The sequence below is a fragment of the Haemaphysalis longicornis genome, unplaced genomic scaffold, assembly GCF_048455015.1.
Source record: "Haemaphysalis longicornis isolate Haplotype H1 unplaced genomic scaffold, Haemaphysalis longicornis Haplotype H1 scaffold_152, whole genome shotgun sequence".
Lineage (NCBI taxonomy): Eukaryota > Metazoa > Arthropoda > Arachnida > Ixodida > Ixodidae > Haemaphysalis > Haemaphysalis longicornis.
The window spans coordinates 1-23,572 of NW_027526259.1; the positions used below are offsets into that span (position 1 = coordinate 1).

Sequence of the window (23,572 nt, forward strand, 5' to 3'; positions counted from 1 at the left end):
TTCCCCGAACTGCGTCAAGATTGCTGGGCCAGAGCGCTAGGGAATTTGTATGCGGAGGTAAATAACACGGCAAAAAAGAAAAAAAAAACTAAAGAAGAGAAGTCGGCAGCACGCCTGACAACTTATTCCTGTTTCCCACCAGTGTTAAAAACAATCTCCTTGGTTTCATTGTTTTCTGTTTAAGCTGTATGGTGGATGGGGGCCTTAATTGTTAGCAAAACATCCTCGGTGCCATCCTTGACCGGCTTTCGGCAAGATGGCGCCGAGCAATATCACGATTTTTAAAGGCTGGTGAGAGCTTCGAGACACTACGGCGTAAATTTTGCTAGGTTAGTTCGTATCAAATGAGTCGTTGCTTTCTTTGGCACTCACTAATACGGTTAATGGAATGTGCACAAACCAAGTGGCGTTCAACATACATATTTATCGACCAGATATAAGGGAAATCCCCAAGGTGGAGTAAGTTTCCGTGAAGGAAAGTTTGACATCCACATCAATGCAGCCGTACGGCTACAAAGGAAAGCTATACAGCTTTCTCACAAACTTCGCAGTTGAAGAAAAATTTGTCCTGGTCCATGATTCGAACCCGGGACCACCGCTTAACCGGAGCAGTCGCTCTACCAGCTGAACTAATCAGAATGGTCGCCGTTTGTGGCACGAGAGCGAATTGATCAACAACTCAAAGTGAAGGACAGGTGTTAAACAACCATATTTAGGATAGATCCCTAAAGTGGAGTAAGTTTTTGCGAAGGAAAGTTTGACATCCACCCCAATGCAGCCCTGCGGCTGCAGAAGATGCATTGGGGCTACACCGCGATGCAACAGTACAGTCATCTCAATGCAGCCGTACGGCTGCATTGAGGTGGATGTCAAACTTTCCCTCGCGTACATATTTCTAAAACATTTGATATGCTTCTTCTCATATGTGAGTGTGAGTCCTCATAATCCATGGCATCGCCCTTACGGAGCTGTTTCATATAATTTCACGATAGTAGGCTAACCTTCATTCACATACCTGTTTCTTCATTAAGTTGGAGCAAGCAATACGCTGTGTGCTGTTCCAGTAAATATGCATTACCGTTTTGTGTATTAAAGCTTATATGTTGTTTCTCCAGTTAGTGGCAACAGAAGTTTGCAGGAAACGCACCATTGCCCGGAAAGTTGAAGGTATTTTACAATGGGCCATCACAGCAGGTCGTTTAGCCAGCGAAGTGCTACCAGAACAACGCAGTTACGTTTTCCGACAGCGAAATGTGCAAGCGAATAGAGTGCGTGCTAACGGAAGCTGGCCGCGTTATCATAAAGCTGTGGTTGACTTCGTCATTAGGCGAAGCTTGAAGTCGATCTCGAACACAACAGCTAGCGTAAGGGGTGCTAGTATTGTCCATTAGAAATGGCCATTAGCTAACATCAACCTCGATGAAACGTTGCTTAAGCATGTCGGGTTCTTTCCCAGAAAGAATCATGTGCCTTTACACGTGTACGCCTTTTACGTGAAGTGTTAGTGCACAGTTGACCAAGGCTATAGATGAACAACGGTTTATAGCTGGTGGCGTAAGATGGCGTAACAATTTTTCGAGTGCTGCGTAGCGAATGGCTAACAATTGTCGCGTCTTTGCTTCACTGCTAACGACGTTTAGAGGGGCCGGCGGATCAGCGCGGCGTTGCAGAAATTTCGTCTTGCCCAGCCGGGTTTCCGCCTTACCTGAACAAGATGCACTGTATATATCCAATTATATGCAAGCGGTAGCAAAATAGGGCAAGTGGACTCCAAAATTGAAGAATAAAGATGCTCTTACAATTCGGCATTTGAATGGATAGGTCATGTGTGTGGTTGCGTGTACCCAATGGCAATGTTTCGCAGTCGTCATTTGTGTTTCGCACAACAAAGCCAGCTATTGATTGTCTGGTACCAGTTATTGTGGTCTACAACATTTGTTTACAGGCTAGTGCAGGTATACAGCACAGCAAGCTCAAATAAACCAACGTAAATTAACACTATTTTTCCCTTGACCACTCTTGGTTCGGTGAATGTTTTGCACCGACCGATTGATGAATGTGTTCTTCAAGACGTTTCCATCCTGCGTGTTCAATTCGGTGGTTCAGCCGCGTGAGAAAAAATATTCTTGCCAGTGCAAAGACAGATGTCGACTGTAGGCAGCTCTCCTTACTTAGAAGGCAATGCAAAACAAAAAGATCGTGGTATACACACAACCGCGTCTGGTACGTTAGCCTGGCTTCTTGCAACTTTTTGTTTCATTTTATCTCACGAATGGCTATGCTCACGGCGCTATTTCGGAAGGTATCCCTCTTCCGAGATTTATACTCGCGACGCTTGTGAGCAGCGTCATTCAAAATGCAGCCGGTGCTCTCATACTGGGATTAGCCGGTCGATGCACGGACCCGTAGTTCTAATGGCATGAGAACGCAAGACTAAGCGGACCAGAAAACAAAGGAATACAAAAGTAAAGTGTCCGCTCACCCCAGAGGCAGACTGTAAAGGCGAAGAATGGGGTGAGGAAGGTGTCGCCTGCAGCTTTAATGACATCCACCGTGTAGATGAGGGCATTCACGTCTCTGGAACGGAAAGCACGCGCGCGGCAACGCATCGATCGCAGGCACCTCCTAATGCTGGCAGAGCGCACACTCCGTCCGGCTACGTGACACTTCCACATGAACGATCGCTCGCCACCTTGGCATAAGCCCTAAATAGCCGAGTGCATATTTCGCAGTACAGGGCGCACTTCTATCGAGTAGAAAACACATTGTCTGACCACGATGCCCTTGACCACATTTGGTTCGTATAATGTATTCGCATTCATATTAATGTGTTCTTTAAGACGTTTTCCCCCCGAATGTTCAATTCAGTCATCCAGACACGTGAGAGAGATGTTCTTGCCAGTGAAAACACTGTTTAAATGCGGAAGCAGAAACTTACTTGGGCTAGGGGGGACAGAGTACATTGATTAAGCTTGCTGGAGCGGGTTCAAATTTGTGCACTCAGATTTTAGCAGAAAAATGGTCGCTTTTTTAAGGCGAAAGCCCTAGACCCCCATGCTTTGTTGAACCGCGTGAGGTACAGAAAAACATACGGAAAATTGGTTGCACAGAAAATCTGCGCGAAACTAAAAGTTGTCGTCGTGACCACTTACGAGTAGTTGGCTGCGCCGGTTTCGTTCCTGAGCAAAAGATCCTTGTCACTGGTCACTCTAAAGAAGAGGGGAAGTAAAGAAGGCAAGGCCTGCAAATAAATAATGATTGGCACCTAGCAACACTCAACAACATGGGGCACTGCTTTCGTTAGCTTTTACTTTCACTTCAGTTTTTCTGGCAGTGTTGCATTACTTTATCAGTCAAGTTACCTACGGTGAACTTGAAAAGTCTTCGATGGCGCCCTTGCCAGGCGTGCTTAGGACATGCAGGATGTTTCTACTTGTATGCGTGGCACTTGAAAATGAAGGAAAAAAATATGATTTGGGTAGTTGCCGGGGTGGGGAGAAACGCGGGCAGAATAGAGAAAGGCGGAACAGATAAGCTATTCTCTTTAATTCAAAACAAGCATCAGAGTGTAAGCGGGAAAGGGCACGGTCACACTTCCGCACGAGAGATCACTAAGTTAAAGGTAACATCTCACAAAGTACAGTACCGTAGGGTGTGTTTGAGAAATGGGATCCGCCTTGAGGATCAAAGTGAGGAGAGAAGCGAACCTTGTAATGTACTTAAAGAAAACGCAAAGAAAAGTGGCAAATTTAGGATATTAAGATATTGCTCATCGACCCACCTGCACCGTTCCGGCCAAGCAATTATATCTGATCTCGCGCGCGGCTCTCGCGGCTTCAGTTTTATTATAAAAGAATGAGTGTCATTAAAATAAAGCGTGACCAACCGAAATTTGTATTTAGCTCGCTATAACAGGGTTTGTTATAATGAAGTTCAACAGAAAGAAATATCTTGACAATGCTAATTGATAATTTTGGTGCAGGTACAAGGCACTGCACTTTTACAATTACGTCACACCCGGTGCGATACATTACACCTCCTAAGTTATGGAGAGTCTGGGCACTCGCCAACGTATGCTTACGCAATAAAACCAAGAGAAGCAAGTGTCAGTTGTTGCATATGCGCTAATTTCATTGCAGTTCACCGCGGGCAACTCGCACCACCCGACAGATAGCTTTGGAAACATCTCAGCTTTCCAGAATGCCGAGTGCGACGAAAGGTCTTCGCGTGTTCCTCAAGAGCCGAGCCCGACATGGATCTAAGCGTGAAGGGTCCCATGGCGTGACCACGACGATAAAAAATGCTATCGAGCCCCGGACAGTCCAGCGTAAAAGAGGACATGGAAACAAAATAGAGCTTTGTTCAATTTGAAAGAGGTAGCATTTGGTAATTAATCTTGCTCTATTCTAGCCGTGAAAGACGGGTTTAACGAAAAAAAAAAAACGCAGTAATTATTAAAAAAAGTTCAGTCTTCCTACTACAGAGACGTATTATTCGCACGAGTGACGTAATATGTGCCAGCACTAAAAACAGGGTCATCAATGTGTTAACTGTACGTTAACATTCTTGTTTCTTGGTGGTGCCTTAGGTTTGGCGGCAAGATTCTGTGACGTCATAGTAAAATCGACGGAAAGTGGATGGACAGTCGCCACTGCTTTGTATGTTTTGTTAATATTTCGAATAATGTTTGGGAGTTAGCGAAAAAAATGATATCGTTGTTATCCAGACAAAACGGTCCTTTTGTTAAACCAAACTTGTAATTTATATTCATGGCCTCTTTAAATCAGTGTTTGTTCCCAGTTCGAGACATGCGTCATTTTTGACCTTGTAGACAACAGTCAACATGAGTACTTGCCCCGGAAACTTTTGTTTCAAGCACGCTGCAAGCTAATTACGGGAATTCAATGGACAAAGCTCATACAGCAACTTTTTCCTACAAAGAACGCACATGTAACGCAATAAAAGCGTGTGTTGCCACGCGCTATTAACTTAAATGTAACTAGTCTTAGGCGGCGATATATTTACACACAATTATTTTCCCGTAAAGCACCGAGTTCGGGAAGACAAACAAGAAATTTGAAATAAAATCTTGTTGTCAACAATTTTTGTGTTAAAAAAGCCCATCCATGGCCATCTTACCGTGAAACGTGAAAAATCACGTCACGGGAAAGATCACTGCTCGGAAATCACGTGATTTGATAAGCGTGATCATGTTTTCGAACGCGGGTAAGCGGTAATTGAAATGCAAAAAAAAAAAAAAAAATATCGCCAGAAGTCATAAAATTGGTTTCGCAAAACTGCGGTGCAGTCTCCGGCCGTGACGCGACAGGCAATATGCAACATTTGAACTGCGCAAGCCAATTTTCTTGAGCGAAGAAGGGCATTGATTTATTAGCAAGTGTTATCTTAAAGCGACATTAACAAGCGAAGACCTTTCGTCGCACTCGGCATTCTGGAAAGCTCAGATGTTTCCAAAACTATCCATCGGGCGGTGCGAGTTGTCCGCTGTGAACTGCAATGAAATTAGCGCATATCCAACAACTGACACTTGCTTCTCTTGGTTTTAATGAGTAAGCATTTTTTGACGAGTGCCCAGACTCCCCGTAACTTAGGAGGTGTAATGTATCGCACCGGGTGTGATGTAATTGTAAATGTGCAGTGCCTTGTACCTGCACCAAAATTCTCAATTAGCATTGTTAAGACATTTATTTCTGTTGAACTTAATTATAACAAACCCTGATATAGCGAGCTAAGTACAAACTTTGGTTGGTCACGCTTTATTTTAATGACACTCATTCTTTTATAATAAAACTGAAACCGCGAGAGCCGCGCGCGAGATCAGATATAACGAAGAAATATTTGACCACGAGTCTAGAAATGTACTTGAATTAAAAAAAAAAAACGTCGTCCGCAATACGTTAAGCGAACTCATCGAAGCTCAACGCAACGAGAACGACTAACCTACAGCGCGACTGGAAGACACATCCTTTACTCTCTTGGCATCACCTATCCGAGTACTGCCCCAACCACCGCCCCTACAGGCATACACATTCCACCTATTCAAAAAAAAAAAAAAAAAAAAAAACATGCATCCCATACACAATCTATAGCGAAGACACACGCGGGCCAAAGACCTCCACAAACAGTAGGAAAGATCAGAGAACGTGGCATACGTGGATGAAGCCCATTACGAAGGCCGCGACGCCATGGAATTCGTGGTAGTCGATCGGCAGGGAAATTCAATAACTTCCGGCTCAATTCGCACGGACGAACCGGAAGCGGGAGAAAAAGCGGCCATATCACTGGCAGTGACGGCCTCCGCAAACATAAAATATGTAATCAGTTATTCCAAGTCTGCCATTATAAATTTTTCGAGAGGGCGAATCTCCCCAGAAGCGGCGCAATCCTTAAATCTAGCTTCTGTCGCGATGCGCGAACCGGCAAAATCTGCCTGATATGAGCACCTGCCCACTCCGGCCTGGCCGGAAACGAGTGCGCGCAAGATGCTGCTCGAGGGTTCACCGACCGAGCTGACATCGACCCTTACACCACATTCACCGATTCGCTCCGATAGTCGGGTAGGCATCGGCTCGTGTCCTACAGGGACGTAACAAATCACTACCGTTTAGAACGGGGCCGTCACCCCCCCCCCCTTCCCCCCACTCATCAATCTCTCCATAAAGGGCAATTCGTCGTATGGCGACTAATTCAGACGAATTCGTAACCTAACACGGTTATGTATAGCTACTGTTATCCAGGGCAACATACCGAAAAATGCCACAAATGTGAAGAAAGGGCAGATCTAGCATATATGCTATGGGCCCGCCCGCAGGCGGCTATACCCGCGCGCAGAATCACCCAGGCGGAGCAATGGGAGACCGTGTTGCTCATTCCAGACCCAGCTGATCAAGTCTGGGCCGCGCAGCTGGCCGAGGGCGCTGCTAGAGCCCAAGGGCTCTTGGCCGACAACTAGGATCACCAACCTCTCCCAATAAAGTTATTTCTCTCTCTCTCTCCCGTCGTCTGAAACTGCTGAATTATAAAGACCCTTTTCTTCGTGGACACTGTGGAAAACTTATCCTGCTCAGTGCTGTGAGTACCCACCAGACGAACATCACATAAGGACGCACTTGTGTTTTGTCAAGCGACTTTTGTTCTATTGTAATTTCACCTACTCAGGTTTCGGTTCATTAAGGTTTAAATGAGATTAGGAGAAAGGTAAGGGTTAACATGTTCATAGTGGATTCGAAGCCTAAAAAAATGCATTTTTGTATCAAGTATTACGTGCCAGCCAGATTTTCGATTTTCTAGAGACGATTTTCACCTCTATTGTTACAACGGATATCGGAGATAACGAACTAATTTGCTGTCCTTATACTGCCTTGCTATAACGATGTTCGACGGTATTTGTAATGCTGTATATTTATATGGCTAACGGGACCAGGCATTACAGAACCAGGGTGTAGATGAGCATTGTGTAAGAATACTAGAGGATATCTACAATGGGTCCACAGCTATCACCATCCTCCATTAGAAGAGCAGTAAAATACCTATAAGAATGGGCGTCAGACAAGGAGACACAATCTCTGCAATGTTATTCACAGCATGTTTACAAGAAGTATTGAGAACATTAGATTGGGAACAGGTGGGAGTGAGGGTTAATGGAGAATACCTCAGTAACCCCAGATTTGCTGATGACGTTGCCTTACCTAAGTAACTCGGGGGACAAATGGCAAAGCATGCTTTCCGCACTGGACAAACAGAGTAGAACCGTGTGCCTTAAAATTAATATGCAGAAAACTAAAGTAATGACCAATAACCTCGGGACAGTAAAGCGGTTTGAGATAGGTGGCGAGGCAGTGGAAGTGGTAAGCGAATATATCCACTTAGGCCAAGTTGTGACCCCGCATCCCAACTATGAGGCAGAGATAATTAGAAGGATAAGAATGGGGGGGGGGGGGGGTGGAAGGCATTCGGCAGGCATTCTCAGATAATGAATGGCAGCCTACCATTGTCCCTGAAAAGGAAAGTGTATGACAGCTGCATCCTACCGGCACTCACCTACTGGACAGAAACTTGGAGGCTCACTAAGAGGGTTCAACTTAAATTGAGGACGACTCAGCGAGCAATAACAAGAAAATAATAAGAAGAAATGGACGTGAGCAGGGCATGTAATGGGAAGGCAAGATAACCGTTGGTCATTAAGGGTAACAGAGTGGATCCCTAGAGAAGGCAAGCGTGGCCGGGGGCGGCAGAAAGTTAGATGGGCAGATGAAATAAAGAAGTTTGCAAGAATATATTGGTCGCAGGTAGCACAGGACCGGGATAATTGGAGATTATTGGGAGATGCCTTTGCCCTGCAGTGGGCGTAGATAGGCTGGTGATGATGATGATGATGATATTTATATGGTTGGTACCTTAAAAATTGACAAGAGAGAATCGAAAAACAAACAAGAACAGAAATGCTTGAACAAATGCGCTAGCAAGCATCTACGAAGGGTAGTGAAGCCGACCTTATAGGTGCCCGGAGTATGCTACTTTATAAGGGTATATGATTGATGCCTTCATACTTCGACATGACTAAGTATTTTACCCGGTATATCTTTCCCCAACAATGCTTTTTTGCGAAGTAGTAAAGCCGACCTCATTATGGGCTTGGCGTATAGTATAGGGGATTTTTAAATGTTTATGCATTAGTAGGCAATTATTAAGATTTCGGTGCGATTTTCTGTTGCCTTCGCACAGATTGCGTACGGTGGGTCTATCGAGAGCTCATAATAGCTGGCATGAAACGGTGAATTCAGCGGGAACAATGTACATTGGCGTGAGGGACAGCGCAACGAACATGTCCTTATAGGTGCTTTCGTAACCGATGTGGCCCTGTCTTTCAGGTACCTCGTGAACAAGTGTAGATAAAGATGTTAACCCAAGGCCGCAGCTAGGACACTGCTAAGTCACATTTCTAAATATTTGCCCGTGAGCGTCGACTAGTCTGCAGCAGGTCTTTTACGGGAGGCGTCATTACCATGACGTAAGTGCACTGAAATACATTGAAGTAGCAGTGCTTGAGGATCGCTATTGTACGATCGAACAGGAGCTGAAACGCTCCAAGCCAATTGTTCTGGTTTTTAATCAATGTTATTTTCAATTGCAGTTACAGCTTCAGTGGCCTTTAGCTTTGGGCGGAGTGGATATTCCTCAATTTGAATTTTGTAGTGCGATATGACGTAGGCCGAGAGCATATTGTATTATCGCGAAGGATCTTTTGGCTGTGTTTGATAACCTGCAACAATGAGTTTTTGTGCCGGCAAGCTATGTGATTTGTGACTCACTCAATGTGAACACCTGAGGTCGTTTCTTGGCGCCGTCCAAAAGCGCTCATGTTTTCTTACTACGGAAATATTATAGGCTACGAACAGAAGCGGGAAAGCTTACGACATTTGACATCTATTCCAAATGAACATAAGCTTTACGTTACGAGGCAGGATCTAGCTAAGGACATACGATGTGGCCTGCAGAGTCAATGAAGTCGAAGATATGAACTGCAACTGCTGATAAGTTTGAAGCTAAGTGAAGGAAGGACCGGAAGGGCGGATTAAGACTGGTCTAAAATCATAGGGCCTATTTTTACACGGGAACTCCTTTCCGACCTTGTGTGATTTGTGTCGCCCATGATGAAATCAAACATATCTGTCAAATAAACGCTAATTCCAGGGAATTATTCATTTTGAAATCAATTTCGTAAGAACCTGAACCAGCTAAACCTGAGACACCCAAACCCGAGGTTCCACGTGCTTTTTAAGCGTGAGACGTTCTATATCGCGAGCCGTTGGTAAACGAATGTCCCATTGTGGGGGAGATTGGCACGCGGCCACGCACGCCGTTCAAAACATGATTTGAACATAAAGCTTGTAAGTCTCCGTCGTTGGATATTCTTTTTGAGTAGAGTAGCTATTTATAGGCACTGTTTGAAAAATCAAAATGACTTCGGCCTCAAGCTTAAATTCCTCATCTTTTGAGTAGATTAAATATTGCCGCGAACCATACATTGGGTTTGTTTATTTGTGTTTTGCTTTTACCGCCCGGCTGCGCCGGTCTGTGTTATCTCCGTGCCAAGGGAAGCGCGTGTTCCATTCCTTCTTTCTGTGCCGCATGTGTTATCTGTTGTGATAGTGAGAGCATTCCGATTTACGTGAACAGCCCGGAATAATCTTCTTGCATCTACAATGTTCTCGATGCGAATCGACGGTTCCAGAACCACGCGCGCCGAAAGATAAAAAGCCTGCAGAGCAGACGCCGGGGCATTCGATTCTGCGACGCTCGCCGACGCACGTACGTCACTTTGTTGACCACTGCTTCGCCGCCTCTGTATTCTTTTGAGTTGTTAGGGGAGCACAAGTTCGCTCCAATAAACTGGTTTCTCCTGCAAGACAACTGCGTCGTCCTTGGCTTCGTGACATCTGGTGGAGGTGCTGGGTACGCACCCTTCATGCCCACTACAACCTCGAAAAGCCGCCAAGCCAGTCCAACAAGAGCCAGCCCCTGCCTGCAAGATTTACCGCCCGAGTTCGGTTTGATGCCAGAAGGGCCCAAGAAAAGGAACGCTGCAACCAACACCATGGTACAAGAAACAACGTCGCCAATCATGCTGCAGCAGCCCCGGGAACCGCCATCGTTCCGGGGAGCCCCCGCTGAAGATCCAGAGGAATGGTTGGAGAAGCTGGAGCGCGTGCGGATCTTCAACAGGTGGGACGATGAAGAAACCTTCCGGCATGTTTTCTTTTACTTGGAGGATGCAGCCCGAACTTGGTTTGAAAACCACGAGAGCGCCTTGACCGACTGGACGCAATTCAAAAGCGAGTTCCTTAAGACCTTCACGACCGTGGTGAGAAAAGAACGAGCTGCGATTTTACTGGAAACTCGAACGCAACACCCGAACGAAGGAGTCGTAATCTTCGTCGAGGAAATGAAGCGACTTTTCCGCCGTGCGGACCCAGGAATGACGGAAGAAAAGAAACTACGGTTTCTGATGCGAGGTGTGAAGCAAGAGCTCTTCGCGTGCCTTGTTCGCAACCCCCCCAAGACCGTGTCCGAATTCGCGTCTGAGGCCGCCGCGATGGAGAAGACGCTCGAAATCCGAACGAGGCAGTACGACCGCCCAATCAATGCGCTGGTTTCGGAGACGCTTGGTGCCAGCGCTATCAACTCCGACTCACTACGCGACACTATCCGCGAAATAGTGAGGGAGGAGCTGCGGAAACTGCTCCCGACGCCGCTGCAACCACAAGTCGCTTCTCTTACCGACGTCATTAGAGAAGAAGTGCAACAAGCGCTGGGAACTTCAACGACGCCAGTAGCACCTCGCTAGCCGCAAGCCATGACCTACGCGGCTGCTGTACATCGCCCTCGCCCACCTGCACCCTATCGTCACGAGGCTCCGTACCGTCGTCCCCTCTCGCCGGCCCGACCACCTGCGGCGCAACCCCCTGCCCCAAGGAAGACCGACGTGTGGCGAACGTCCGACAATCGTCCGCTGTGCTACCACTGCGGAGAGGCCGACCACGTCTACCGTCGCTGCCCCTACAGGAGGCTCGGTTTGCGAGGGTTCTCCGTCGACGCACCCCGCCCCCGAACTGGCCAGCGCCCATCGGAGATCGAAGAATACCTCTCCAACACCAACCGAGGACCAGCCCGCTTCAACCGTTCACCGTCACCCTACCCATACCAGTCGCCGAACCGCCGTAGCAATGCTGAGTTCTCACGTGGAAGGTCCCCCAGCCCACGCGGGGGAAACTAAAAGCAGCAACTTCTGGAGGTAAAGTTGCACGATCGCGGAAAAATGAAAACCCTCCAACGACGCAACGACTCGCGGAAGACAGTGACTCACAACGTGCCCTCATCCCGACGATCCGACCCAGACCTGACGAGACTCCCGTACACGACGACAGCTATACGCCGCGACGCGCACCCGACCGGACCGACACGTCCGCTGAGAAGACGATGACAACGACGACGCACAGTGCCCGACCGTCAACACGTACAAGCAGAGATACGACGCCCCGACGAACCCGGAACTCGAGGAAGACTGCATCTGACGTCAAGGTGTCCATCGACGGCTTTGACGTAGTCGCCCTCGTAGACACGGGAGCTGACTATTCGGTAATGAGCGGACCATTTGCGTCTAAACTGAAGAAAGTTATGACCAGATGGGACGGTCCGCACATACGCACAGCAGGAGGCCACCTCGTGACGCCAAGTGGAACGTGCACATCGCGCGTCACCATAGACGGCACAACGTACCCTGCGGCGTTCGTCATTCTGCCTAACTGCTCCCGCGACGTAATTCTTGGAATGGACTTTTTGATGGACAACGGTGCAATAATCGACCTGCAGACCAAGTCAATAACTTTTTCTCCCAATCACTCCATGACGCCGGAACCGAACCCCGAACGACGTGCTGCTGTAAGGATTGCCGATGATCATGTCACCCTGCCACCCCGCGCAAGCTTGATGGTCGCAGTCTACTGTGAAGATGCTGCTCCTGACGTCGACGCTATCGTAGACACCGATCAAAGGGTGCTTCTCAACCGTGGTGTGTCGGTCGCAAGAGGCATTGCGCGCTTCAAGGAACACCAATCCCACATTTTGGTTACGAATTTCACCGAGGAGTACCAGCATTTAAACAAGGGCGCGGCAATTGCATTCCTCGAAGAAGCGCAAGAAGCAAGTGACGTGATCGCGGTCGCCGACTTTGAACGCACACCCGTAGAAACCTTCAAGCTCCCGCAGCCTTTCGACGTGAATCCGGCGCTACCGCAAGAACAACGGAACAAGTTATTGGCTTTGCTGCGTCGCTATAGCGAATGTTTTTCGTCGAGCGCAAAACTACGTCAGACCCCTCTAGCGAAGCACCGAATAATAACCGAAGATGGAGCCCGACCCACCCGACAGTCACCGTACCGCGTCTCTTCACACGAACGGGAAGCCATCCGGACTCAAGTCGACGACATGCTCAGCGACGACATTATACAGCCATCGAAAAGCCCCTGGGCTGCGCCCGTCGTACTCGTAAAGAAAAAAGACGGCACATTAAGGTTTTGCGTTGACTACCGGCGACTGAACAAAATCACGAAAAAGGACGTGTACCCCCTCCCCCGAATCGACGACGCCCTCGACCACCTCTGCCACGCGAAGTACTTCTCATCGATGGACCTGAAGACCGGCTACTGGCAAATTGAAGTGGACGAGAGAGACCGAGAGAAGACTGCATTTATAACCCCAGACCGCCTATACGAGTTCAAGGTGATGCCGTTTGGGCTGTGCACAGCACCAGCGACGTTTCAAAGAGTCATGGACAATGTGCTAGCTGGCCTTAAATGGCACACCTGCCTCGTATACCTCGACGACGTAGTGGTATTCGCCCGCACTTTCGACGAACACCTTGCAAGGTTGGAGTCTGTACTCGAGGCCATTCGTACTTCGGGGTTGACGCTGAAGCCTGAAAAGTGCCGTTTCGCATACGGGGAACTCAAGTTCTTGGGCCACGTCGTCAACGCCGCGGGAGTCCTACCTGACCCGGCAAAAACATCAGCCATTGCGAACTTCCCAAGGCCGAAAGACAAGAAGGGCGTGCGAAGATTTCTCGGGCTGTGCGCATACTACCGGCGCTTCGTCGCAAACTTCGCACGAATTGCAGAGCCACTCACGCGCTTGACGAAAGATAGCACCCCTTTCAGCTGGGAAAACGACCAAGAAAAAGCATTCGGCGAGCTGCAAAAACGCCTGCAAAGCCCGCCCGTGCTCGCTCATTTCGACGAAAATGCCGAAACGGAAATGCACACGGACGCCAGTGATATAGGCTTGGGTGCCGTCCTTGTCCAAAAGCAAAGCGGCTGCGAAAGGGTAATCGCCTATGCCAGCCGTGGTCTGTCGAAGGAGGAGAAAAACTATTCTGCCTCTGAGAAAGAGTGCCCGGCTATTATATGGGCGATTTCAAAATTTCGCCCATACGTGTATGGAAGGCAATTCAAGGTTGTAACAGACCACCATGCGCTGTGTTGGCTCGCCAATTTGAAGGACCCCTCTGGCCGTCTTGGGCGGTGGGGCTTGCGCCTGCAGGAGTTCGACGTTACAGTCGTTTATAAATCCGGCAGGAAACACTCCGACGCCGACTGCCTGTCCCGCGCCCCCGTCGACCCACCACCACAAGACTCTGATGAAGACAGCGCGTTCTTCGGGATCGTGACGGAGAGCGACCTAGCCGCCCAGCAGCGTGCTGACCCCGACTTACGCGTCATAATCGAGTACCTCGAGGGATGCAACGTTGCCGTTCCTAGGACCTTCAAACGCAGCTTACCAGCATTCAGCCTGAGAAACTCCGTCCTTGTGAAGAAGAATTTCAGCCCCGGAACAAGAGCGAATTACCTTCTCGTCATCCCCGCGGACCTTCGTGACGAAATTTTGGAAGCGTGCCACGACGACCCGTCTTCCGGACATCTGGGCACAGCCCGCACTATTGGAAAAATCAAGGCGAGGTACTACTGGCCCGGCCTTACCTCTGACGTCACCCACTACGTCCGGAGCTGCCGTGACTGCCAGCGACGAAAAACGCCGCCGACAAGACCCGCCGGACTTCTGCAACCGATCGCCGTCCCATCGAGACCATTTCAACAGATTGGAATGGACCTTTTAGGCCCGTTCCCTACCTCACGATCACAGAACAAGTGGATTGTCGTAGCGACAGACTACATGACGCGCTACGCAGAGACCGCCGCTCTTCCGAGGGGGACTGCACAAGAAGTGGCGAAGTTCTTTGTAAGCCAAGTTGTGCTGCGACATGGAGCCCCGGAAGTCCTAATCACAGACCGTGGAACGGCATTTACTGCGGAGCTGATGCAAGGAGTATTACGCTACAGCAACACGGATCACCGAAGAACGACGGCGTACCACCCCCAAACGAACGGACTAACAGAACGTCTGAACAAGACAATCGCAGATATGCTGTCAATGTACGTTGACGTTGAACATAAGACTTGGGACGAAGTGCTCCCGTATGTCACGTTTGCGTACAACACGGCTATCCAGGAGACGACGCAGCTGACGCCGTTCGAGCTTGTCTACGGTAGAAGGCCGACTACGATGCTCGACGCCATGCTTCCGCACGTAGAAGACGACGACCTCAACGCCGACGTCCACGGATATCTTCAACGTGCGGAGGAGGCCCGCCAGCTCGCTCGAGTTCGTATAACGGACCAGCAGCTGGTGGATGCGGGCCGCTACAACCTCCGACGCCGAGACGCCGAGTACCAACCAGGGGATCGTGTGTGGGTTTGGACTCCCATCCGACGACGCGGACTCAGTGAGAAGCTCCTGCGACGGTATTTCGGACCCTACCAGATTCTACGATGTGTTGGCCAACTTACCTACGAAGTGATCCCCGATGGTGACTCCGGCACATCACGACGACGTACGCGGCCCGAAGTCGTCCACGTGGTTCGCTTAAAACCTTTCTACGGACGATGACGAACTTTTATTTTTATTTTCGGACTGTCGCTTATGTTAGCATCGGGTCGATGCACTCTTAGAGGGGGGGTAATGCCGCGAACCATACATTGGGTTTGTTTATTTGTGTTTTGCTTTTACCGCCCGGCTGCGCCGGTCTGTGTTATCTCCCTGCCAAGGGAAGCACGTGTTCCATTCCTTCTTTCTGTGCCGCATGTGTTATCTGTTGTGATAGTGAGAGCATTCCGATTTACGTGAACAGCCCGGAATAATCTTCTTGCATCTACAATGTTCTCGATGCGAATCGACGGTTCCATAACCACGCGCGCCGAAAGATAAAAAGCCTGCAGAGCAGACGCCGGGGCATTCGATTCTGCGACGCTCGCCGACGCACGTACGTCACTTTGTTGACCACTGCTTCGCCGCCTCTGTATTCTTTTGAGTTGTTAGGGGAGCACAAGTTCGCTCCAATAAACTGGTTTCTCCTGCAAGACAACTGCGTCGTCCTTGGCTTCGTGACAATATCAAAATAGGCCCCATTTTCAGGATCAGTAGAGTCAAAGCAAAAGTGTGTGCGTGTATGTATGTATATGTGTTTCTAAGGGATGACCACTATCAGCTCCCTAGAAAAAATTAAATTTGCTCATATTTTTCACCTAAATTGTGTCACTTATGTGTCATGTGCTAAAAAAACTTCGCTGGTCATTTATCTTCATTAAGTGGTACGAATTATGATTTTTTAGCATTTTAGTTTGCTAATATCTACATTACTTAAAGCAGAGGAAACGCGTGCAGGCCCCGAAATGGGATCTTAGTAAAAGGACTACCCGCGCTCGCATTACGGAGAGCGGACCATGTCAATGGCCGCCGTATTAATAGGGCAGCTTTGGTATCCGAAACGCCTATAGTCAGCTTTGGCTGTTTTATGCGGGGTCGAACGTTTACTTGCAGTTCGCCTGTAAAAATGGAGCCCATTGCATGAATAAACGACATAATGGTGACATGTAGTTCATTAATTACCATGTCATTACCCCATGCTTGCAAAAAAATTAGCGCAGCTTGCACTGGTGGTGCAACGCTGGAGAACCTAGAGCTGGCGGTCCCTCTCCCTTTATCAGAGACCCTCTTTCGCACCTCATGGATTTACGAACTTGCCGCTGAAAGTTCTCCATGACCGGCAGGCCCGGATCGTTTCGTTCGCACGCTTCTACATCTTTCCCAAAGGGGACAGCGTTAGCATGCACTGGAACCCGTGGCAGCCAGCTTCGCGAGCTCGGCGTCTGTAGCGCTAACTCCGCGTCTGTGCTCCCCACTGCAGGCGCGGACGCACGTGGACTGGCAAGCAAGAGCACGCGAGAGATCAAGCCATGAACGGTGGCATGGTGTTCTCAAATGTCGAGCTGGCCGACGCCTGGCGCTCTTCACGAGGCGCACGCTCACGTGTGTTCGGTATTTCCCTTGATATTTTTGCGAGCTCCTCACGTGGCGCAATCCGACGTGCAAGCCTGGCCGACACCGGGCGCTCTTCACGAGGAGCACGCTCACGTGCGCTCGGTCTTTTTTCTTGGTATTTTTCTGTTAACGCTAACGGCGGAACTAAAGCAGCTCTTCTGTTAAAATAGCAAGAAGTACCCACAAAAATCCCAGTAAATGCGACACGCATTCTGCGTTTGTAGGCTAAGCTACGTCATGGCAATGATACCGTGCATGGGGGCAAAGAAAGAGGTCCATTTTTTTTGTGATTTCATCAGAGTGCCACGTTCATGTCATTGATGTCTAAATAGTGTATCCATATTTAGATGTCTGGGCTGATGGACTTGTTCCTACTGTGGGTCTTTGCGTGCGCGGCTTTGGCTTGAATAAGATGTAAAGCATTAAACTACATCACAAAACGAAAGCGATAGTTTTTTTGTGGGTCGACCTGAGATATTCACATTTCATGGCGAAGTTTGCATTTCGTCAAATTGCAAACGTTTAACCTTCGCTTTGCTGCGTCTTACCTTGCCCTCTTGCTGAAGTCGTAGGATGTCGAAATACAAAAATGAAAACAAAAAACAAAAACGCAACGGGGTTATGCAGCGATACATCTTTATTCCTACTGTGGTCGCCTCAGCAGTTGCTTCCAGCTGTTTATATGCTGTGCACCGGGCTAGAACACGCTTCATTTGGTTAATTCAAAAGAGTGTTTGCACCCAACAATGATCACGGTTTTAAAGCAAACATACAATATCTACTTTTATGTTAAGAAAAAGAGAGAAGCAGTGTTGACTCACGAGCCGCTTTATAGCTGGTTCCTTATGGAGGGACTTATCTGGAGGCCGTGGAACAAAGCCACCACCATAAAAAATTGACTGTGAATGCGCTGGTGCCAATAGTCTCGTTTGATCGCACCCCTTGAAAGCAAATGATGAGTTAAACTGATAACACTGTTTTTAACATTTCCACTATTACGTCACTGGCGACTTCGTGTAGCATGAAAGTTGAATGTTTTAATATTTATGTTAATTTTACTGTTAAAAATTGTTTGGGGCGAGCTGGAGTGTAGTTTAGTGAGATATCAAAGGCTAGTTCTTTCAAATTAAACGAAGTTATATTCTGTAGTGGTGAAAGAGGTAAAACTTTTCACGATACGGGTGTTTATGCTGGGCGGCTGGGCTGGTGCAGGAGATATAAGGTATCACTTTTCCATGAAGTACCTATTGCGTATGTAAAGCTCCTAAGATGTAACATCATTCATAGTTGGGACAATATTCTTAAACCGTGGTTCGGACAAATGGGCAATCAAGGGCATAATAATTTTTTAAAAAGTACTATATCAAAGACTCGTGTGAGAACATGAACTATGTAGAAAGAAGTAAACAGGCTGGAAGGGTTTAACCGAAGATGGCAGCAATGGCACCAAAGGGCCAAAGGTAGTAAGATTCATCAAAACTTCGATCTGAAACAAACCGGAAAGCCACTGGCCGCAGACTCACTTTTCGATGACGCCGAAGAAGAAGACTCCCAAGCCAATGACCGCCGGCACGACCAGGGAAGCGATGAAGGTGCCGACCCAGGCGAAGTAGAACGAGATCTTCTCTCCGAAGTAGTCGCGGATTCCGTCCAGCGGTTGTCCGCTCATCAACTTCCGCCACTGGTGGTCCAGGGATGCACGCGTGTCCCCCTCTGGCGGCGCCGTGCCACCACCGGGAGTGAATTGTGGCTGGCGGTCGTCCTCGAGGATTTGTACGGAGTCCGTTACCTTCAGCGCCGACAGAGGCTGTGGCCTGGGAAGCGGAACCTCCCCTGGCACGTACACGGGCTCGTGTGCCGAGCGCTCATGCACCACGAACGCGTCTAGGTAGACGTTCTTCATGAGCAGGTATGAGAGGCCTGCCAAATAGAGTACAACACCAGTGAGCACAGTATTTTGTTGTTGCAGTTGCACATTTACAGTTGACTGAATCTTCAACGCACAAAAATAGGACGAGTTTCCCGTGAGTCGAAGTTTGGCTTGCCAGTTGCTCTAGCAGTCTAAAAAAACTTATTGAGCTGCCATGAAACATCGTAGTTTGAATTTACTCAAGATAACGTAAAAGGCATACCTAAGGCTCCGGGATTTATTTCTGGATGGAGCAACTACTTTATAAACGAAAAGCGAGTATCGGCGTCGGTATACGAAATGTTTGTGCGTGCTTAACAAATTCTAGGGGTTGCGATTTGAGTCGCAGCCATTCACTACGGCTAAGTCATAACCACCGGGCACCTTCAACCTAGCAAAATAAAAACATGCCAATTTTGCAATAACGCACATCTAGCAGGAGAAAAACAAAATGTTCTGGATTAATTTTGACCACCGAGGGATCTTTAACGTGCGCCGAAATCTCGTACACACGGGCGTTTTTGCTTTTTTCCTCCATCAGAAAAGCGGCCATCGCGGCCGGGAATCGAACCCGCGGCTTCGTGCTCAGCAGCGCAACGCCTTAGCCACTAAGCCACCGCAGTGGGTTACTTCATCGAACCATTGAAGAGCTGTTTACTTAGCTCTTGAAAGAAGTTGCCTGGTTTAAGGGTCTGCTGCACATGCCAATGTGGGTACGCTTGAGGCGTCTATTTGCAACATCCGGCTCTCGGAGGAAAGAAAACAATTACCCTTCTTTTTGTGGAACTCGGCTGGGTTCGACGTTTCGTCTTTGGCAATGTCAATATTTGTGAGGACGTGGTGAGTCTGGAAAAAAGTGAATGGTTGGTGGACAATTAGGACTATGCTGGTGCGTGGAAAACTAGTGCTCATCCCACAGTTTTGTAAGGCGCCAAAAGTTTGGGAGTGCAGCAAACTTTTTGCATCGAAACTTTAAGTTGTCAGCACTTCGCGTAATTGTATTGGCGCTGCAGCTGTAAAATTTCTAGTTTAGGCAGTATTTAGTGCTGTGCGCTAAAATTGTTCAAGGCAAGTTATACTATTACAAGTTCAGTCCACATTATCTGGACTCACTTATGGTCTTGTGAAAAAAGCAGGCTTGCTATTACGCGCTTGAGCCCTCATATATGAGTCACATTTTTTGACCAACTTTCGGAGAGGTGTCGTGATTTTGGGAGAGATATGAATTTCTGGATTAAGTTATCCGATTTGCTTTAGAATTCTTCCGAAGCATCTTCGGCGACCCAGTTTGTGAGACCTCCCCCCCTTCCCCCCCCCCTGTAACGCAATTGTTCGCACGTACAACACCGCTTTCATTTTCCCACACTTTGTGGTTTATTTCATATTTATGGCAGTTTAGTTCCTTGTTGAGACACACAAGCAGACAACAACGGTTTTGAGCTTAAGTTCCCCATCAGTACCTGCTGCGTTACGCAAAGTTCCAAACTCTCAATAGTTCCCTGTAACCGACGTGAACGACACTTCCATTTAAGTTAATCCAGCATTGTGTTGTATTAGGATTATGGCAAAAATTCTGTCCAGTAGAATTTACGAGGGACACATAATGCTTCGTCGTCTATAGAGCGGCTATTTTTATAACTCCAATCAGAAAGCAGACGCATTTAAATGACAGCAGATACCAAGAAACCATGCGTGCTCAGTGTGACGCAGCGTGTGCTATTTCCGGAATCACACAGGCTACTTTCTGTGTAAACGATGGCTATTTGTAGTATATACGGTGTTCCCTACATAGAAATTGTTGTCTATACGTCATGAAATCGTTCCCCCCGTGCCATCGGCATTGTCACTAAAAACGCGTGACTTCGCAATGAGCCTGCGACGGGCCTCGTTTCTAAGCGACATAAAAACACCGGTCGATTCTGGGCACGGGACCGAAAGCAGTACCGAAAGCACTTCATAAGGATTTTTTGTGTTCTTATTTGATGCGGCACCAGTAGTTCAAGAGCTTTTCGCTCATGTAACGGCTGGGCCCGCAGAGCGAATATTCTGCGATGGGGCAACAAATTGTGCCCGCGAGCAATGTATTACCACCGAGTGTTGCTGTACTCAGGGAAAATAAAGCGACACATAACGTTTCTACTTCTATCACTTTCCAGTGTGTAAAACCTTTCCCCGAGCTTTCCGTGAGAGAATCACCGAGTGCATGAAATGGGACAAGGAACTTTCGCCATCTGCGTGTTCGAAAGGGGAACAAGGAGGACGAAAAAGGAGCACGCAAAATGTCAGATGGTATCTCTGCGGTGATTACAGCGCATCATAGTGACCATCGCTTTACGTCATAAACTGGTATATGCACCGTTTGGTGCAACGAGCTGCTCTGGTTTGACTCTCTTGACATACGGGTAATCTTTCGGAATAGGGAATGATACAAAACTTACTTGCAAGGGCAAGTGTCGGCTGGTGACCATAAAGTAGCCCCAAATCTTTATGCACTAAGTGCGTCCCTTTGCTATAAATCAAGCTCCGACGGATGCAATACTGTCGTATAGTATTTGATACACTTCTTATATATTTTAAAAGAACCAATAACAATTAAACTTTTATGATTCGATGTTTTATGACATGGTTTTTCTAAGTTCAAGTATATTAGGAGTTCACAAACGCTTTTTTATAGGACCCAAAGGAGACAACGTCATCGTACGCGGACAAACGGACGCAGAAACCGGTTTGTCACGTGTCGAATACACAATTAAACTCTTAAAGAGGTGAAAAAAGCACCCATCCCCCTCTTCTCGTAGAGCTCGCAAATCCAGCCATAAAAGCAACCAATATCTGTCTGCAAAAAATATTTTTCTGTCTTTAGAATGCGTATATCAATGACGTGTTTCCACAACTCAAAGAAACGAGATGATCGCATATCGTGGTAAATAAATTAAGGAACGTTTCAAGCTTCTGTACCACTGTATATTATTTATTATGCTGTTGTATAGAAGCTGTTTTCCCTTACGGGGAAAGCGCAAGAGCGAGCAACTGCTCATTGACCAGGCAGTTGTAGAAATAGTTGTCGGTTGTTTTGTCCGCAGAGGCGAACGGCCTGTGAAGGCTTTTGTTCTATTATTTGCGTATTGTAGTTACCGAAACTGGAGGAGTATCCAAAATGCTGGCCACGCGCGTTTACCTGATCTTCAAGCGTGTCACCATTTGTGGTAACGAATGAGGGGTGCCTACATTCAGATAATGTAATGCCCTTTTTCTTTACCAAACCATCTGGGCACCCAACGGTTTCTTTTTAGCTGCGCGTTTTAGTCGCTTACTTTAGTACTGCCGGTTTGAAAGCGAAAAAGCCCCCGAATCATTGCGTTCCTTCTAGGAGCACCCCATGCTCTATTTTGCCCTTTGCGTATGTGGTGGCCTTTAATTATCCAATATGACGTGGTCTATTTGTTGTTATACCAGCGATCTGAAGCATGAACAATTTCGTGACCTAAATTATGCGTGCTGTGATGTCTGTGGCTTCGTCAATACGGAAGTCATCTGCAGGTGTGCACCTTGTCAGCCATGACTGCTGAACTTCTAAAACCCTGAAGACCGTGTTCACGCACGCACGCACGCACGCACGCACGCACGCACGCACGCACGCACGCACGCACGCACGCACACACGCACGCACGCACGCACTGAGTTTTTCATGCACGCGCATACAAAAATAAAGCGAAAATGCCTTTTAAAATTCTATCCCCCCTCAAAAAACTCTTTTTCGACATTTTATCATAATTCTGCGAGGGTTATAGCCGCACGGTTGCATTTCAGGTGGATGGCAAATATTCCCTGACAGACTTACTCTACCTTGGGAATTTACAGTAAAAGGGCCGATTAGCATAACACTCTTAGTGGTGCCCAATAAAAATGCTCTGATTGTTTGCAACCAGACGTAGCACTGGCTAATAATGCAAAATTTCCTGTCAGCAGTTGCACACGTTAAGGAGCGTGACGGGGAGGGAGGAATAGATCGGTTCGGAACTGGTTGTACATAATGGTTTTACTCCATAGCGGACCAATACCTGATGAGGTACCAGTGCAATGGTACATATATAATGCTACTCAGTTAATTTCTTGAAAAAGAACCAGGTAACTAGTTCGGTTACTCTTAGGGGGGAGTAACTAGGGGCGGTATTTACTAACAATTTTTTAACGCAAGGTAAACATGGGTGCGTCTCGATAGTGTATGGGCAAAAAACAAACAAACTCGGGTGATTTTTTTTCACCACTTTATAACGTCATATAACACAGCAAGTTATGTCAGGAAGTTTCAAAGGACAGATTGGCTTGTCGTGGTGCTTTTTTTACATGTTGGCTCATACTAGTAACCACGTGACGAATGAACATTCACCTGTTTTGTAGCTGAATGCCTCAATTGGATTCATACGAGAAACTAAATAGGAGATTACATGTTTTAACACGCATTATACCTCGCTCTTATATTTTCATGTTCGCATTTAATTCGTTCATGGATGTACACCTTCTTTTTGTCTTATATTCGCTACAAGTAAACCAAAACCGTTTCCGCTGTAAAAAGCTTGTGTCGTCTTAAACACAGTAAACACAGGCTACATAAGGGCTTGAAAACGATTACCCGTTTTTCAACCGATAACACGAGAACATTTAAAAATACGGGCCTATAGTCACTGAACAAGGCTTGTTGGGGTGACC

At 47.5% G+C, this 23,572-nt stretch overlaps 1 protein-coding gene across 1 annotated transcript in view; it reads right to left on the minus strand.

Moving 5' to 3' along the window:
• Positions 1–2,482: 2,482 nt before the first annotated feature.
• LOC144165974 (anoctamin-6-like) overlaps positions 2,483–23,572 on the minus strand; it is a gene marked incomplete at its 3' end in the record, with an annotated part of 58,765 nt that continues 37,675 nt past the window's right edge. Inside the window, exons 5-8 of the mRNA XM_077695648.1 lie at positions 19,633–19,708; positions 18,477–18,873; positions 3,153–3,209; positions 2,483–2,577 (exon numbers count right to left, since the gene is read on the minus strand). Coding sequence (XP_077551774.1) covers positions 2,483–2,577; positions 3,153–3,209; positions 18,477–18,873; positions 19,633–19,708 — 625 coding nt within the window. The remainder of the gene's footprint in view (positions 2,578–3,152; positions 3,210–18,476; positions 18,874–19,632; positions 19,709–23,572) is intronic.